This window comes from Canis lupus, chromosome 28, assembly GCF_011100685.1.
Source record: "Canis lupus familiaris isolate Mischka breed German Shepherd chromosome 28, alternate assembly UU_Cfam_GSD_1.0, whole genome shotgun sequence".
Lineage (NCBI taxonomy): Eukaryota > Metazoa > Chordata > Mammalia > Carnivora > Canidae > Canis > Canis lupus.
Genome location: NC_049249.1, coordinates 16523123 through 16543302, shown reverse-complemented (window position 1 = coordinate 16543302; position 20180 = coordinate 16523123). Strand labels below are relative to the sequence as shown.

At 35.3% G+C, this 20180-nt stretch overlaps 1 protein-coding gene across 3 annotated transcripts in view; it reads right to left on the bottom strand.

Moving 5' to 3' along the window:
* Positions 1-1758: 1758 nt before the first annotated feature.
* Positions 1759-20180, bottom strand: part of SLK (STE20 like kinase) — a 63181-nt gene continuing 44759 nt past the window's right edge. For 2 of the 3 annotated variants that reach the window (XM_038578715.1, XM_038578714.1), the window contains 7 exons: positions 19220-19312; positions 12609-12738; positions 11806-11930; positions 10692-10880; positions 10027-10152; positions 8812-8925; positions 1759-5442 (listed from right to left, as the gene is read on the bottom strand). In XM_038578715.1, coding sequence (XP_038434643.1) covers positions 5296-5442; positions 8812-8925; positions 10027-10152; positions 10692-10880; positions 11806-11930; positions 12609-12738; positions 19220-19312 — 924 coding nt within the window. In that variant the 3' untranslated portion in view covers positions 1759-5295. The remainder of the gene's footprint in view (positions 5443-8811; positions 8926-10026; positions 10153-10691; positions 10881-11805; positions 11931-12608; positions 12739-19219; positions 19313-20180) is intronic. The other variant, XM_038578716.1, reaches the window with a different exon arrangement.

The following is a 20180-nucleotide window of genomic DNA, read 5'->3' as shown; positions in this document are numbered from 1 at the left end:
GAGCCTGCTTCTCCCTCTGTGTCTCTGTCTCTCTCTGTGTGTCTCTCCTGAATAAATAAATAAAATCTTTACCAAAAAAAAAAAAAAAACCGGAAATTGAGACAAGGAATAAGAATGGAAAGGAAGACAAAGAGCAAAAAAGGGAAAGGGGGAAAAGGGAGGGAAAAGCTTGGAGTCAGCCCTAACTATGAACTCTTTATTGCAAATACAAGAAAACAAAACTAGTTGTGTTTGGAACAAAGATTCTGGCATTCTGTTGAATCACTGAGATTTTAAAGGCAGACCCCGATCTGCAACTACTAATTCATCCTGGACAAAGCATCTGAAGGTTTTCCCTGAACATAAATTATTTGAAATAAACACATATGCAACAGATGAGCAACAAGATTATTTGCAATTAATGCAGTGATTTATCCTGGAACAAAGGAGTTATGATTGCAGGGCATGCATAACAATGAATGGAAGACCAAAACTCCTAAAAGGAAAAATGCACAAATATGAAACGCCCAGTAAATCACAGTAAATGCATAGTAAAATCACTCCACTTCAGAGAAAGTTACAACTGGCCAAACTGTGAAATGTTATAAACTGTGACTCTCCACCGCTGGATGGGATTAAAATAAATCTACTTCTCTATCTCTACCTTTTAAAAGCCTAGACAGTTTGCTTTCCATGTGGTCTCTCCTGAGTACCTCACATATTATCCTGGGAAAAAAATACCACTTATAAAGTTCTGTATTGAACAACTGCTAGTGACAACACCCAGTGAGGCACCAAGCATTCCGTGTGGTCTGCTGCCCTCCCTTAGCACATCCTGACAGCTACCTGCTCTGAATTGTCATGGGAATTCTAAAAAATGAGTACGTAAGGCTTTCAGAATTTCAGACTTTTCACTATGTAATGAAAATTCTTGTATATAATGAACAATTACATCACACCTTTTTGTTTAACTTAAAGGCTGAATCAAATTCTTTTTGTAGTAGTAGCTTCAAGGGCTCAAGTATTAGATTCCCTCTAACGGTTCTCACTTTTATTAATCAGACTTGATCACAGTGTTTCTTAGTTACTACACTTACCCTTCTAAGCTGTCCGGAGTCTTCAGAGAGTCCTATGTGCAACTGAAATAGGGTAAAAGTCCAAACCTGCTACCTTCTCTGGACAGAACCAGAAAGGGGATGGGCAGACATGAGATACATCCTCAGCTGGATGGCAATGGATCTGAGCCTCTTGTTTCACGTATTTAAAAAAAAAAAAAAAAAAAAAGGTCAAGAATGAGCTCAATAGTGATGCTCCTGGATTAGAAAAGGACACACTATACCTCCCTCCAGCCAAGCTGAACACTTGCCAAATGATGCTGCCTAGTGTGTACTGAATCTTGCATGAACGTTAATGACAAAAAGAAGTTATTTTTAGCAGAAGTGAGATCATATGGTTAGTGAAATGTTTGGTGAGAAAAACCATCCCAAGGGAAGAAAAATTAAAAATATGTATATATACATATGTTGAAGGAACTATTTTAAGCCCCACCCAAAGGAGGGGTTTGTATAGTGAAAGAGACCCTCTCCAAGTTACCAGTAAAAACCATATTCTTGTGTGTGGTGATGTGTCAGGTAGGAATACAGGCAAGTCTGAAAGGGTCCAAAGGCCTGGAGGACCACAAGGGTTAAAAATCAAACTGGGACCAAAAAAATGCTGCAAAATATTCTCATGAAAGACAACCCAGTATCAAAGATTCTTAATAAAAGACTGCTTCTCGGAGTCAATTAAGAAATAACTTTATTTTTCATTTATCAATCCCATGATTGAAAAAGACATGTTGCTCCCAAATAGACAAGAGGCATAATCGGAAACAAAATTCTTCCTGAAAATTTAGCTCATGAAGTTATTACACTGCAAAAATCAGCAAAGAATTACCAAAAGCTGCAGCCAACATTAAAAACTGGTGTAACATTCTACTTAAGCTTAGCAGAAATTTCAAAGCCATATCAAAACCATGTCAGCCACAGACTAGCAACAATAGAGGCATTAACTGTTGTGCCTTCAATTAAAGCATTTAAAATATCCCATTTCCTATAAAAGATCATCTCCCCAAAAAGAAGTAATTTATTTCATCGGAAGACTCTCAGAACTGGCAAGTAACTCTCCTCTTCCACCCCAGTTCTAGGCTTTCCTTTAATTAACAATATCTAGAGCTCATCTTGGACAGAATTTGGCTTCTCAGAAGAGTCTTTGTCATTTAAGCACAGTGTGGAATGGGAGTAAGTGTGTAGTTACCAGGGAACTAATGGAGTACAAAAGACAGTCACTTCTGAACTCGCTGATGCTCAAGAAATCAGAGAGCCTCCATTAAAGAGGGTCTCATATGCCTGAGAGCTTTGTGCTTGAGGAAACACTACTTAGAGGTAGCTCTGGTTCTGGTTTATATTTAATTACAATTTGCTGTATCCTGTCACAGGAAAGTTCTAATATTTTCAACAAAGTATAAGCACTCTCAATTTCCTCTTTACCCCCGCCCCCCATAGCTTTCCCATTGAAAAGGGTAAGAAAAAGCTTAATTGTGACTCCATAAAGAATAGCAGCTAATTCAGCAATTCACACCCAACTCCGGACAGGACATGGAAAGGCAACCTGGTGCAACCAGCTCTGTGAGCTAGGCCTGCAGAAGTGCAGTGTGGTGTGTTCACAGCACGCAGGGAGAAGAGGGAGGCTGTCACTAGGGCGCACATGGAGAATTTCTTTTATGTGTTTCATAGCACATTCTGCCGCCACAGCAACAAAACAACCAAATCAGGGACGGATCTGATTGTACTCTTTCAAGAAGTCTGGGCCCCTCCTCAACTCCCCACCTACACTTCATGCAAGAATAAACAATCACTATTAAAAAAAAAATGATCACTATTATCTATTTGAATATAGGGCCTAACAAGAAGTAAGCAGGGATGGGCAAAAACAGCATATTCTATGACAAAACACTTCTTGAAAAGATTTATGTAACTTTAAGCATTAAAATGAATGTTTCACCTCTATACATGTATCACTTTGCAGTCCCACACCCACATGAATATGGTCATATTTGAAAGAGAACTCCAGCATGAACACTGAATCCAAAGGGCAGTTTTAAGGTTTTATAAGATTTGCTAATAAACTTACCGGAGTGTCAACCATTTCTACTCTGAGCCTCTTTTCTTTATTCAATACTCTCATGTCAAGTTGAAAGGAATAAAAAGAAATATTCAGACCAAATTAATTATGTGTCACAAACTATTTAAGACACAGGATCATCCTTTAAAAGATAATGAAAAAGTGTACACTACCTGAAATATTAATTTTTTTTATAAAGCCAATAAACAAAATTTTAAAGGGAAGAATGGTATGAGAACCTTCCTCCTCTCTCCCTCTGCAAATAAACCATTAAATACATTGGGTAACATTATACTGTCATTTTTATCATAACAATATAAACAATTTCCATCATCATCCTGAATATTACTTTTATAAAGATATATACTTTAAAAGGCTTTCAAAACATTTTTCAACCCAGCATTTGAGAATAAAGCATTAAGAGTTTTGTATACAGTAACACATTCAATGTGATAGGTGTATGAATTTACAACCATACATTATATATATATATATATATATGTATATATATTTATATAAAAAACAAACTTGGCCAGAAGTTAAGGCTAACTACAAAGTTGTCCAAGAAATTATGCTTGTCAAAACAATTACAAAATTAAAATCACACATGCATTTTTCAGATCTAAATCACTGACAAAATAAGATTCAGCATTCAAAGTTTTCAAATTAACTGCAAGAAAGTGCTACAGATATTTACATTTTCTTAATATGAATCAGTGTTCCCACAAATTACACTTAAATTTTTCACCAGCCTCAAATGTAATGTAACTAAAAACGGAAACGTCTACAATTTGGTACCTAGTACTCTTAAAAGAGAATAGGTTGAAAATAGCAAACAGCAAGCATCATTTACAAATGGGCCCTTTGGGCACCGAAGTACATTGCATAATACTGTTTGACCTGGCATGGGCTTGGAATTCTGAGCCACAAGAGGGACCAAGAGTGAACATTTCATTAGTAATTACATTTATCAGCAACCATGTGATAAAGGTTTCAGGCTTTTCCCAATCAAATCGAAGTAAATAATTTAAACATGGAACTAAATAAAACCAAAATACAAATGACTTTCTCTCAACAACAGTCATTTCTAACATTGCCTGTTTTATGTTTTTAAAAGTATTCTGAACAAATGCCTCTTTTAAGATTAATTTCAGATAATACATTTATAAATATAACTCAGAGCCTGCAGGCCTCAGGCAGAGTTTTCAACGAACATAATGTGCTAGGATGGGAGAGGTCACTTAACCAGCTCACAGATTATTTTAGACAACAAACTGAGACCCTAAATCTGTACTTCTTTTAATTTGGTATTATATATTTCCAATTTCAATATCTAAAAGCTACTTCTTCTTAATCTTTCGAACTTTGCACAACATATATTTTAGGATGAAAATTTCTATCAAATGGTAATAGGAGCAATATTTTAAAAACAATAATGCTTAATGCTAAGGATATTTGTCCCTGTTGAATCAAAAAAGGAAATTCTACTTTAGACTCAATTGAAACTTAGTGTTTTAGGCACTATTTTAATAAAACTAGCACCCTTAATTATTAGCTCATGACTAAACAGGTAATTATTTTAGACAAATTACTGAAATAATGTTTCTTTTTTAAAAGTGTCTATTGCTATTGAAAGACAAAATAGATTTACTTAATTAATAGGATATTTTGAGCAACTCATAGGTTTCTCATGAGAGCTGATTCACCAAAAGAAAACTATTCCAACTCTCTACAGCAGAGTTGCATCTACAGAATTATGCAACACTGAGAAGTTAGGTCAGGTAAAAAGATATCCACTAATACTCAATGGCCTAACAGCCTTTTTAAAAAAATAATTTCAAACATTGTATTTAACAGTTTTTCAGGTAACAGTGTCTAAAGAACACAATTTTTAAGATTAATATACAAAATCACCTTAGGGAATTACTGCAAGATGCCACTTTGCCAACATGGCCCAGCATCTGTCTTGGGTCCTTTCCCTTCATCTTTGCTAAACAAACTAACAAAATAAACAAACAAACAAACAAAAAACACCTAGAAGGTGAGGCAGGTGATTGTCTTCATAAGCTCTCTGATATAGATTGTGGCAGAAGATGAAGAGAACAGAATGACATATTTAAAAAGCCAAACCCAACCACAGAATGCTTCCTATTGTTACGACCCAGTGGAATGCAAGCTAGGAATAGGATAGAACTTGGAAATCCGGCTTTGTGTTGATGGGTTAAGGCATTCAGACTCCCCAGTCATTTTAAAGAACACCTCCTGTTCCTGCAGTTTCCTGGCAAACTCTTCTTCCAATGTCTTAGGAAAGGAAAAAGAAATTATGTGCTGGTATTAACATACAAAATTTACTCTGACAGCCAAAAATAAAACTATTTGCTTAAAACACTCTCTCTGTGTTATCCTAAGGAAGACCAGAGTGCACAACAGTTACAATAGGTTGTGCACAGCTCTAGACTGAAGACTTCAGCTCAGCCATATATATGACTTGGGTCAATTACTTAACTTCTTTCTATTACAAAATCATTTCGTTCTTCTGTTGTAAAATAGGGAGAGTATCACCTACCTCACTGGGTTGCTATGTGACGATTAAACATGATCATGATGTCCTTAACACATACTAGGCACTCAACAGATGGCACTTATTATTGACTATTACATGTCTCTCACACATGGCACTTCCAATTTTGTTTTTTTATTTTTATGTTTGATGTGCATGTCTTTTCTTCCATAAAGGACTGTAAGTTGTTTGAAGGTAAGCCCTAAACTAGATTCATCTTCACATCCCCACAATACACAGCATATATATAGTAAGTGCTTGATAAATACCTGAGATATCAAAGGTTTTGTGGACAAGAGATTCAGGGATAAGTGCTGCTGCAGAGGCACAAAGCTTAGCAGAAGATGGAAAGATATAGGAAGGTTTCTCAGAAGAGGTGAAACATGAGCTCAGTCTTGAAGTTAAGATAAGAATTTGATAGACAGGATGTAGAAGGCATGCCAGACAGAGGGTGCTAAAGCAATGCACACAGGCAGGAAACCATGAACTTAGTATGAGTAATGGCGATTATACCCTATACTGGAATATGAACAGGGAACAAAGTGGTCTATGGGAGATGATACTAGAAAGTTTGACTGTGGCCAACGTACATATAGCACTATGATGGCCATAACGTCAAAGTGAGACATTGCTATTTTATTCTGATAGAATTAAAAATTTATCATCACCACAAGCCAGTATCAGAGATATTCTTAAATATAAATACTCCAGTGAATGGCAGACAGCACAGGAAGAAAGGAAAAGGAATTTGAGATCAGAAGGCCCATTAAGGACATTACTGAACATTTTTAAGCAGTAGAATGATAGTAATGTGAAAGAGAATTATTATAAAAAGAGTTAAAATTATTTGTCATCTCACTGACATGAGATGTGATGGAAATACAAGACAATTCAGGTTGCTAGATTGTATGTCAACTAGGAGGACAGGGATGTTGAGAAGCACACTGATGATGGGAGGGACCGCATGGGGTGGGGGCAGTGAGGTGGGGAGGGAAAAACAAAGGGCAGTGGTGACATGGATGAACCTGCTGAGTTCAGTCTGATCTCCACCGAGCTTACAATCTTTAGTCAACATTCAAAAGGTATGTACTAATCATTACAATATACCAGGAACTGTTCTAGAAGATGAAATATACCAGTAAACCACGAGGTAACTAACGCTCCTGCTTTCAAGGAGCATGCATTCTTGTGAGAGAAGATGGATAATAAACGAATGAGTCTGGTGCTGAAGAATGTTATAAAGGAAGACAAAGATGAGGGGACAGGGAATGTCTGAAGTGGGCATGGAGGCTATTTTATATAGTCACCAGAAAAAGAAACCTTTGGTGAGATGATATTGGAAAAGAGGCCTGAATGAAATAAGAAGGAATGGACCATCCAGGTGGAAAATGTGTGCTTAGAGCATGAACCAATAATAACAAACAATATACAATAGCAACAGCAACCATTCATCAAACCCTGACTACAGCTCAGGTATTAGGAAGCGCCATACACACACATCACTCCTTCTAACTGTCTTAACAACCCAAATTAGGTAGGTAGTGTCATCTTTGTTTTATAAATGAGTAAAACTGGGCTTAGGAATGTGAAGTGACAAAATTAAATGTTAGCACTGAGATCTGTAGGACTTCAGAATTTGTGCTCTATACAACCCCTACTATACAAGTTCTGTGACCGTCCTTAAATATGCAGCAGATAAGCCATGACAAGATACAGGATCATCAAGGCTGTAAACTTGTGAGATATCTACATTCCAGGTGACTGGAAGACAAAAAGTGATAAAGAGCACAGAGAAAGAAGAGAGGTCATAAAAGTCAGATGAGAAGACAATTTTAAGAAACAAGATTTCTAATGACAACAGATAATAGCATAGGCTGTTAGCAACTCACTTATGACCACTGGGGAGTATGAGATGAAAACTAGATTGCAAAGAGTTAAAGAAACTGGAAAAAGGCTCTTCTGTACCTTTTGAATTCCAATCCACATGAATGTATTATCTATCCAAAAATTTAACAAGAAATAAAATTTAAATTAAAAAGCCACACTAACAACTGACTTGTTATTTCACTTCTTCCAGAAACATTTAGCACACAGTAGCTGCCAAATACAGATTTTCTTGACTGACTAACTGGATAATGAAGAAAGAACAGTTGAAAGGTACAGCAGGAAGGAAGGCCAAGAAAAATAAAGGTTTAAGTTTGAGAGCTAGCAAAGGGAGACAATCACAAAGCTATAGAAAAAAAAAATGAGCTGCAATTGTTGACCAATTGGACCAGGCCAGCAGGAAATCAAAAAGGAAGGAGGTATAAAAAAGACTGATAGCTGGATGGGGAGAGGAGACCTTGCCTATTTTACTTGATTGTGAATTTACTATCATACTGGGGCCTTATAATCTGGCTTCAGTCAACTTGTCCAGGCTAAGCTGTCACCACTTCCTTCCTTCTCTCCCTCCTTAATGCCTACACACAGGCACACTCCTTCAGTGCCCCAATGACAAGGAGCTATTTACAATTTTTATACACATCATTTTCATCCATTCTCTTCTCTGTATTTACATTGCCAATCACACCCCAACCTGTCTGAATGCCTAGCAAGCTCTTACTCATCCTGAAGTCTCACTTGCTTATAAGGCATCTCCTCTGTAAAGCCTCCTTAACTTCCCAGGCAGACTGAAGCAGTCCTTGGCCTTGGTCTTAACACTGTCTCCTGTTCTTACCTCCTTCAAAGCAATGATCCTATTGAACTGTAATTGCTTGTTACTACATTCTGAACCTTTGGGGAACAGATTTTGTCTCTATCTCTGTATCTCCTGTCTCTGACACTGTATCTGACACACATTAGATAAACAGCCAATAACTGAGTGGATAAATGGATGAACACAAACATATTTTATCTAAAGCTTTTAAAATTACCTTTTTCCAGGGACGCCTGGGTGGCTCAATGGTTTGGCGCCTGCCTTCAGCCCAGGGTGTGATCCCGGAGTCCCGGGATCGAGTCCCACATCGGGCTCCCTGCATGAAGCCTGCTTCTGCCTTTGCCTGTGTCTCTGCCTCTCTCTCTCTCTGTGTGTTTCTCATGAATAAATAAATAAAATCTTTAAAAAAAATTACCTTTTTCCTAGGTCTCAATTTCTCTCTCCATTCCTTTAATTCTTGGCTGTGTTCCTCATCTAACTCCTTCAGTTTCTGAGTCTCATGCTCAACCAACAGGTGACATTTTTCATTCTGAAAATAAAGTTTGAATTAAAAAATTTCAGATTAACTAAGCAATTTTTCACAAATGTAATTATCTTCCAAAATAATAAAGTATTCATTAAACATCAAACTATTATTGAGGTTCCAGACTCTCCTCTGAAAACCAAGAAGGGCTAAAAACTATGAAATGAGTCATAGCTTCATTTCTGCAAGTTTAAAAGCTTAGATCTGTTACTTACCATATGAAAAGAACTTAAATAGAATTAGTTTGATACTGTTTTTCCTTTCTAAGAAAGTTTGCTCATAAAACTGATACTTCTAAGTGCACCTTATATGGATTTTACCCACTGGTACCAGAATGTGGGATTAGGACTATCCCACTCTAGGGACACCTGGGTGGCTCAGGGGTTGAGAGATTGCCTTCGGCCCAGGGCGTGATCCCAGGGTCCTGGGATTGAGTCCCACATCGAGCTCCCTGCATGGAGCCTGCTTCTTCCTCTGCCTATGTCTCTGCCTCTCTTTCTCTCTGTGTCTCTCATGAGTAAATAAATAAAATCTTAAAAAAAAAAAAAAGGACTATTCTACTCTAGTAAATTAACCAAATATGTAAAATATCCTTTATGTATGCACTATTCCGAAATTTTGAACATTTTAGGCTATATATACTAGACGGGCTGCATATTCCAGGTAAGGCCCCAAAACAGTCTCCCTAATCTTTAAATTTCTTAGGAGAAAAATTCCTATTGCTTTTTTCAAAAACTTAGAAGAAAATGAACTATTTCTCCCTAAATGAGAGTTTAAATTCAGAATCTGATAACAATACCACCAACCTCATTTTGAAAACTGTTCATTTTCTTTGCGAAATAGACTAAAAATACTCAATACTGCTTTTGAAAGACTCAACTTCTTAGGTTATAATTTAGCCTCATATTTATATTAATCATGGTTATATAAAAGCTAAGTGACTATGAGACTAACCTGATCTTTGTTTGGGTCTATACAAAAAACAAAACCTCTCAATCCCAACATTTTCATGAGTAAAGTATAGTTTATTTTGCTTAGCTACTGTTTTCTCCAAGCTAGCCATTTGTGCTGCCCTGCTCCCACCAGCTCTGTTTTCATGTATCTGACCTGCAGCTGATGCAGCTCTCGGACATTGGCTTCACACTGCAACTGAAGATCCCGCATCTGATTTTCATGTTTTTGATGCTGAGCCATTCTTTCATTTTTCTGCCTCTTTTCTTCCTGAGAAGCAAACTATAAATAAGGAAAAGAAAATACAGTTAACAATGTAATTTCTGCATCTTCCAAAGGAATACTTAAATAAGTTAACAAGACTTAAAGTACAATAAATTAAAGCTCCAAGTAATAATATATTGTGACTTGAGCTGGATTCTACATTACGGATTTGGTGAGAGGAGGTACTTTAGATTAAAACCTTTAGTGACCTCAGTTCATTTGTATGCGGGACCTAACGACTACAGAGGCAAAGTGAAACTGTATGTTTAACTTCAAAAGTTGTCCAAGTCACCTAATTCCCAGGGCTGGTCTTAGGATCGGTCTAGCCCAAGACCTCATATGTGGGTCATGGGGCAGAGGAATGTACCCTCTTTGGCCACCAACATAGGAACACTAAGCTGGTATATGCCACATATCTAGCCCCAGCCCATAAAGCCAAAGAAAACATCAACAAGCCCAAGGTGGCTCAGAATGTTTACAACACAATTACATGACACTTCTAAAGGACATTCACATTTTTTAAACCCTAAAGAGAAGAGAGTAATTGGTTTATTTACCTGTTTAATTTTGTCACGGTCCTGATCTGGTGTGGCCGTTGAGTTAATTCTCAAGCTTTTCTTAAACATGGCCATTCGAGTCTTGGCTTCACTGCGCTGAATCTTAGGCAGTCTTGCTCTTTCTTGAGTCTGTCTGTTTTTCAATTCCTCAATAAGTCGTTGATTGTAACGCTGCATTTGTTCTGTTTCCTAAGAACATATCAAACAGAATCCAGTGATGTAAATATAATTTATTTTTTTAAGATTTTATTTTTTTATTCATGAGAGACATACAGAGAGAGGCAGAGACATAGGTAGAAGGAGAAGCAGGCTCTATGCAAGGAGCCCCATGGGGGACTCGATCCCAGGACTGCAAGATCATGCCCTAAGCCAAAGGCAGATGCTCAACCGCTGAGCCACCCAGGTGTCCCCAGATATAATTTAATACTCAGTACCCACATGTATGCTCAAACATGCCATTTTGTTGTTCTCAAAATTATTCTTTCCCCGTCACATCATCAACCAGCAAACTTTTAGTAAAAATATAATTTATAATAAAAATAAAGCTATTAATAATAAGAATCTTTTTTTTTTAAGATTTATCTATCTATACTGAAGAGAGAAAGAGAGCACAAGCGGGAGGGGCAGAGGGAGAGGGAGAGAGAATCTCAAGCAGACTCCATGCTTAGCACAGGAGCCTGACATGGAGTTTGACCCCTCAACCCCAAGATCACAACGACCTGAGCTGAAACTGAGGTGCCTACCCAACTGTGCCACCCAGGTGCCCCTAAATAAAGAGTCCTATATTGAAATTCTTTTACTAAGTCAGGGAGTCCACATTTTTAAGATACTTGAACCATAAATGGAGCCACAACAGCTACCTTTGACAGGATGAATATTATAATGTAGAAGAGAACTTAAAGCGCTGTATTAGTCGCCTTCCGTAAAATTTGTACAAAGAAGTTTGCAATCATGATCAAGATACAATTACTAGAAACTTCACCAAATAAATTTTAGGATTTTAAAAAAAGAAAGGAAATCTAAAATTCATTCTCTAAGAAACAGAAGTTTCAGAAATGAATAACTCTTTAAACTTTAAATGAACAAAAATTAAACCAATTTTCCTTTCATTAACCTTCTCATGTCGCTTAAGTAGCTGATGTCTTTGCATGAAATACTGATCTTTAAGTTGCTGTTTGAGCAGCTGGTGTTTTTCTTGTAAGTGTCGTTCTTCAAGCTCCCAAATTGCAGCTTCTCGAGCTAGAAGAAAGCAATTTTCAAAATGTCACTTTGTTCTCTTCACTAGTGTACTTTGGTCTTCTTTTTAATATTTACATAAAAGTGTTCCATATACACTAACTTATACACATACTAACACTGTGAACAATAGATGAAGTATTACCAACATACATGTATCAATCACCACTTACCATTCTGTTCTACTATCCTAAAAACAGAGAATCCCCCACCCTCAACACCAAAATTCCTTTTAATCATAAAGAATAAAATCTTAGCTTTTGTTAGGGGAAATAAGTGCTTAGAATCCCATTCTATCATGTAGCCCTTAAGTATACCAACAATTATAAGGCATGGTAAGTATACCAAAACTATTCAGGTAAAATTCTAGCATCAGCTGGACAAAAAGATGTGTTTAAGGATTAGGTTTACTGCTCACTTCTACTGTCATAAAGGCATTCATCCAATAGCTTATAGTATTTCTTAATTTTATAAAGAATTTTAAGATTTTAAATTCTTAAAATATAACATAAAGTTTTCCTCTTATTAACTTCATCTTTCTCTCTACCACTCTAGCAAAGGAGAGTATTCAAATAACTTCCAATCATTTGATATTAAGGATATTAGATATATCCATATATCTCAACAATGTTCTTCAGACATCATTTAATACACACACATATGCTGCATAATTTCATATACCTCTCATGAGTTGCTGTTTGTTATTCAGGCATTCTCTTTCAATATTGGCTAGCTCTGCCTTCTGCTGTTGGATGATCTTTTTCAGAGCGCCATCTAATTCTTGTTGCTGCTTCTGAACAAATTCCTGTTCCTAACAGACACAGTTAAACCATCAGTTTAAAGCATCTACTGAGTAAAACATTCATTTATCTATATGACGATATATATAAGTAGTTAGCAAGATTTCTAAGCCAAGTTTCTAAAATTAATTGGATTTAAAAATTTAAAAATTCATTACCTATATGATGATATATATTAGTAGTTAGCAAGATTTCTAAGCCAAGTTTCTAAAATTAATTGGATTTAAAAATCACCAATTACATAGCATATACAATATAAACGTATTAGTCACTCCATTCAAGCCTAGGAAAAAAGTACTAGAGTACATAATATTCTAAACTCACTATTAAACACACACGAAAGAAGTCTATAACCCAATCACAATTAAAATGCCCTATTACACAAACATCTTTAGGAAAATAATAAAACTAGTGCTTCTAAAGCTTTTTGTTACACTATGGTGTGGATAAAACAAGAATAAACAAGAAATACCTCTTAGGAAAAAAGAGAAGAGCAAATAAGTAAAACTCATATCAGAATTTTAAATATCTCTATTTTTCTTTCCAAGAAATACAGAGTTAGGAAAAAACACCATGGCTTCACTAACGAAAGATAGTTTCTATTATCTATGGCATGTACCTAACAATAATTTGTGGACTTAATGAGAAATAGTACATTGCTAGAGAAATGTGAAGTAAGAATAGTAAAGTGAGTTACATTTTATAAATATACATACAAAATTCCGTATTTTTTTAAAAAGATTTTTATTTATTTATTCATAAGAGATACAGAGAGAGAGAAAGAGAGAGAGAGGGGCAGACACACAGGCAGAGGGAGAAGCAGGCTCCATGCAGGGAGCCCGATGCGGGACTCGATCCCGGGACTCCAGGATCACACCCTGGGCCAAAGGCAGGCACCAAATTGCTGAGCCAACCAGGGATCCCCCAAAATTCCTTATAATCAGAGAATTCTACCAACATGTTTCAGATTCACTCATTCGTTCAACATTTATTTATCAAGTACACACTATTTGCCCAAATGCCAGATTTATGCTTTAAAAAAAAAAAACAAAAAAAAAAACCTTCAATAACTGTATAAGAAAAGGAAATGTTGAAGTGACTTATGGTCTTTATGCTAGATCACACATTTACAGAAAGAAAGGAACATTCTCCAAATTGAAGAAATACAAGTTTTGCCAGTAAATGTTCGGCTCTCCATCCCTCTCTTGGCAGATGTATCAGTCTGTGATTAGCAAAAGGGACATTCTGATCAATTTGAGTGTGGATTTAGAAATTTAGGATTAAAGTGGCACTCCACCTATAATGCCTCCTCTTGCACATCCTAGAGAAGATAAAACCCCAAGATCCATTTTGGATACATTCTTTATGCCTTGGATAGAGTCTGACAGGATCTGGATCACTACCAGCCTGGTCTTCAATGCACAGAAAGTGAGTCTAGATGTCTTCCTCAGGGTGCTTGCCTTACTACTATGTCTCTGGAGGTGACAATTAGGTCTTACCATTCATGATGTCCTGTTAAAGTAATCTGGAGTTATAAATACTGCTGCCTCATCTGTATAATAATTTGTATGTTAGCATAAATACAAATACACACTAACAGAAAGACTAAAGAATTGTCTCTATAAAATACAACTGGGAACTTGACTACAGTCACTTTGTAACTTTATCACAGAAAAAAAATCCCACAATGAATATTTAATTTCAACTATCTAGAATAAGGTCTTTGAGTTTTAAAGAAATGCAAAATCTCCATGCCTATCTTAAGCAATTATAACAAAGAAAGTTGTTTAAGCTTTACATTTTCCTACAGTAATTATCACTTATAATAAAAATTAAATTGTTTCTCTAATTTCATTGTAAAATTTCTATAAGCAAACTTATATAATAAACAATATAATCAAAGGGTTTTCTTCTGTTCAACATTTGTACCATTAATCGCTTATAAGACTTAAAAAATATCTATGTAGTCAGAAACAATGGGCCCAAATTATCTACTGTAAATATAAATATTACACTTAGACTCCAATCAAATGCAAAAGTACAAGATGGGTGTGAATCAATATGTGAAAATTAAATAGGGTAATATAACCCAGTGCCACTAAAAATGTGAATGCAATTACTTGTCAATTCTTGGTTTATTATTATATTTATGTCTAGATTAAGCAAGATAAGAGTTCAGTTCAAAGAAAACCTTTACTAAGTACTTAGTAAATGTAGGGCACTGTACTAGTTATGAGGTTACTAAAATTTTAAAGAAACAGTATTGCCTTCAAGGACCTTCGACTCTAGTGGTTCCAAATGGGTTTTGTCTGTCATATAGAGAGTCATGGGCTCCTTCCCTTAGTATCACATTTTCAAAAGTAAACCACAGAAAACCAAAAGCTGGAATACAGGATCTAGAAACCATGCCAGACAATGAACGGACAGAAAGAACTAAAGAGTGTGTCCCAAGCAACAAATACATAAGGGGAAGAATAGCTAAGACTATTATAAAGGAGGAGACAGACCTAGCATTGTGCTGCTCCAGAAGGTGAAATGAGGACAGGTTAAGAGTCAAGGTAAGCTATGTATGCAAGTGTTTTTGACAATGAGAGTTAGCAGACACCAGTTGTCTTGCAGAGCCACAGACTTAAAAAATTAAGCAGAGTCTGGATAATTACATAGTCAAGAATACTGTGCAAATAATTTTCTTCCTCTCTCTTTCCTCTTTTTTTCCTTTACTTACTCATTTAAGTAATCTACACCCAATGTGGGGCTCAAACTCATGACCCCATGATCAAGAGTTGCAAGCTCTTCTAACTGAACCAGCCAGGCACCTCAAATAATTTTCTATATTAGGACTAAAAATTAACTGAAAGATCTAGGTCCCTTATATACTAATTCATATATTTTATTACCTCAAAAGAAATGAACTTTTAGTATTACTGAGTTTTCATTAAATTTCCTAACTACAAAAGCCAAGTAAAATACATTCACATTGGAATTTGTAATTAGATATTATACCCTTAGGACCTAAAAGAATAGTGATCTTACATTCCAAAAAGATTGAACAAATTACATTTACCCTAAAAAAAAAAAAATGGATTTAATCACTAAAAGTAACAATTTTAAATGAACACATAAGCTGAAATGAGCACCCTTTCAAAGTACAAGTTTAAATGCTAAGAAATTTTATATTAATCAGATAACTATAAACATTAAAAATATAGCTTTGGGTTCTAGAAATCTATAGGAAAAGGTTATGATATATTGGGCTCTTTGTATAGAATTTGATTCTAACTCAAAAGAAAAGCTAAGAATGGTAATGATCAGAAAAGTGATCGTAATTCATAATTTCTCCCTCTCATTAAAAAAAATTAGTGTTTTGCTTACTCTTTAGAAAACTATAGAGCTCAGCAGCTGCCAATAAAAAAAAAGTCTGATTTCAGGAGAGGGGAAAGGAGGGGTTGAAATCAAGCTGTATTCTATCTACTCCAGTTGTATATATCAAACATCACAAACAAAAATTACAGAGTTAAATGGGCTAGTCACTTCCCTATAGAAACTGTGAGAAAGAATACAGCCTGGAATTCCAGACTTAATTTAAAACTACAGCAAGGAGAACAGTAACTCACTATTCATTATGGACAATTTGAATAGTGAAAACTAGAGTTAAATGGAACTACAATCATCACTTTTAATATGGCTTTTCTGACCATATCCATAATTAAAACGTTTATATAAACATATGCAATCAAAATTTCACTTCACACAAAGATAAAAATCTAATCACAGCATTCAATTTCTCACATGTGCAAAGCTTTTAAAATACTACTGGGAAGGTATTTCTTGAAAAAGATGAAAATCTCAAAATTGTGGTGAGGGTAAACACAAAAAGAACACTATTACAAGTGTTCTAATTCCAGTTCTACCATTAATGTCTTTTCTGACTTTAAGTAGATCACTTAGTCTTCTGCACTTCGATTTCCGTATCTGTAAAACGGATATACTCCATCCCTATATTAGGGAGGTGGCAGTGAGAATCAAATGTGAAAATTCTTTGAAGAATACTACATAAAGTTCACTTCAGGTTATTATTATTATTGTCATTACTGATATCATTATCTATCAATCTTCTAGATTTTAACAAATGGAGTGAAAAATGAAATGGCACATGTGAGCTGAAGAAAAAGCAGGTAAAACAAGAGAAGGCATCCTCCCATAGACATGTGGAACTTACATCCTGCAACTGGGCGTTGAAGACTGCACAAGATGACAACTGAAAAGACTGAATCATGACCTGAGCAACACCCTGTGGATTAGAATACAATGCACCTCCCCGGTAAGAATATAGCTGATGACTTTTTGTAAATGGAAAGAATGATTATACAAAATGCTGAGTTTCAGGAGGCTTGGAACAAGTCACCTAACAGAGAGGTCTCTTTCTCATCTGTAAAAGGAAGGTTTTAAACTACATCAGTGGTTTCCGAACTCTAGTTTGTGTTGTTTTTAAACCAGTCAAACCCTCTCTCAAAAAATTTACCATAAACTGTATGAAACAGATGAAAAGTAGTGCTGGGAAGTGGAAGCAGGGAACCAGAGCACCACAGTCCTCCCTTTTCGAAGGATTCTCAAAGTGCTTCTTCCAAACTCAAGAGCTCCTGGGAGTACAGTTTAAAAACCACTGAACTAGATGATTAAATACATACAGGCTCCATGACTATGAAACTATTACACACAAATTCTCAAAAAGTTTAAAATAAACTCTTTAAAGTTATGTTTTAGCTTCATGAAAAAAGCAGTAGCAAAAGAGAAACGTTTTTACATTTGTTAGATTACTAAGTTCTTCATTAAATTTATAGAAAGAAATTTACTACTGCTTTCAACTTTAGTTGAAATAGAGCTTAGCCCCCAAAATCTTATGAAAAATCACCAACAATGTTTAATTAAAGCACAGGATCATCTAACTTCTTTAACACTAAATTCTTATCTTGTTTGAAATCCAAATTATCCAAAATTAGACGTGTGGCAAGCAAGGACTTCCTCTTCACCTACTAACAATATGATCCACAACCACGGGACTAAGCTGATAAGAGTTTAGACTAGACACAGAAATAACAACTTAAACATGGAAGGCAGTACACTGTGGTGGTTCATATGTGCTTTCATTTGTAGAACATGTCCTCCCTGTAGAACAGAGGCGGTAAGAGTAACTACCTCATATGTTGTGAAGTTAAATGAGTTCATGCAGGTGAAGCACTTAGAACAGTGCTTGACACATAGTAAGTGCTGTGTTTGCTATTATCACTCTAACTAGTAATCACCCATTAGGCCAAGACAAAATTTTTCACTGATTCAAACCAAAAAAGTTAAATTTAAAAAAAAAGGTACTAAATTTATTTAAATAGGCTAGTTTTGTTAAAATTTTAAATTCCAAAATATTTTCCTTATTTTTCATGGTGTTAAAATACTCCCTCTTTTAAAATGATGGTGTTAAGTAAACAGCAATTTAAAATGTCCTTCTGAAAATAAAATAAAACATTCTTCTGGACAAATAGAAAAAATTTTAGATGTCATTTCATCTTTCATGGTCCCGACTGCTTTTTGATTCTTCTCTGTTTTTCCATGGGTCTGTAAAAGTTTGGGAACCACTTTTTAAATCACATAAAACCACATTAAAATGATAACTGAAAGTAATCCACTAATATATAATCCATGTCTCTTCTTCTGACATATGTAACTACAAATTGAGTTCACTTCTCTCTGCTTCCAGACTGAGTGCAAACTTAAATAAAAGAAAAACTATTCCTCATATAAATGATCTTGTAGAGTTATATGAGATAATTGTAGAAAAATCTGTTTAAAATACTATCTTGTCTGATTTTTAAAGAATTCACCCATCTTAATAGGTTCAGTCTTATAACCTAGAATCAAGTTTATACAGACAGTATTTTTTTTAACTGCTCGATTTTGAATCAAAAAGAAAAACATACTTAAAATCTACTTTTAAGGTACTTATGTTGTTGAGTTTAATAGTAATAAACATTTGATCTACCATATAACATTACCATTTACTGTTGTTCTTCTAACTTCCAATTTTATAAAAATAATGGTCTTTTAAATAGGCATTCTTTTCATGCACAATGCCTATATATACTCATCTTTTGTATTTTGTCAAAAAGTCTTCTATCAAACACTGACATCACTGCTCAAAAATATAAGTTCCATCATGATTATATAATAAGAATACAGTGGATTATACATTAACATACTTGTTTATTTCATCTGGAGTCAGCTTTCCAAACATTCCACTCAATTTCGTATTAGCAACTTAAATGTCACCGTTAGTGTGATTTCAGTTCTACATAAAGAATGCCCTGGGAACCTCTGTAAGTGCAGAAGTCAACATCATATAATAGGTACAGTAGGAGTTTGCCCTTTCAGCCATGGTTTACTGAGCTGCAAGAATAATGCTGCCTTCTGTTTTTAGTAGCTTTAAGCTGCTGCTGTTACCTGAGCATGCTGGCTTTGTGCAAGCTCCTCTTTCCTGCGTTTCATGAGCTCTTTTCTCAGCTCTTTGGGTGCTTTCTCCACTTCATTTATAACCTACAGTGTATAAGCATGCAGGAGGTGGGGAAATAATACTTTCTCCACAGCAAGCATTTATGTGAGCAGACAAGCTACAAGTCAAAGATTAAAGCTGTTAAAAAAAAGTTCCTTTCAACATGCAATATACAGGTGTTAGTTTGGTGAAAAAGAACGAAAGGACAGAACATGCTTAATCTCAGTGCAGAAAGGGACATCACACCATGTAAAGGTTAATCAGGTGCTTAATTATCCCTACATATTATCCTCTAAAGATACATAGACAATCAGTAAAGGATTACTAGCAGCATTGATTCTGAACTCAAAATGATAAATTCAACTGACCCTCTTAAAAGATCAAACTGTATCTATTGACATTGTTTGAAATGTTGAAAATAAGGAAGGTTCATGCCATTTATACAAGTGCAAAATTTCATAATTGGCTTGATAAAACCAAATAAATAATTCTAAATTAAATTCATTTAATGAGACCAAAAAAACAAAAACAAAAACAAAAGGAGAAATAAATGGACACTATGTTTTCCTTTTTCATAAAATGCACCATTTTATACAGTGTGATAAAAATCAACATCTTTGATGATTTTGCGTCAAATTAGAATAACATTCTCCTTCGCTGACAATTTAAGCCAAACTTAGTTGTCAATGTTCAAACCAGTAATAAGCACTCACAAAATAATAGTTTAGAATGCTATGATTTATCACACCAAATAAAGTATATTATAAAATGAAGTATAATTTAAGGCTCCTTCTTTTAATCATTTCAAAATCCTAGATATGTATTGCACCTAACAGAAGATCTGTAATCCAACTATGAAAAACAATCATGTGTTTTCAAGTAGAAGCACCAAAAGCAGAGATTCCAAATCAC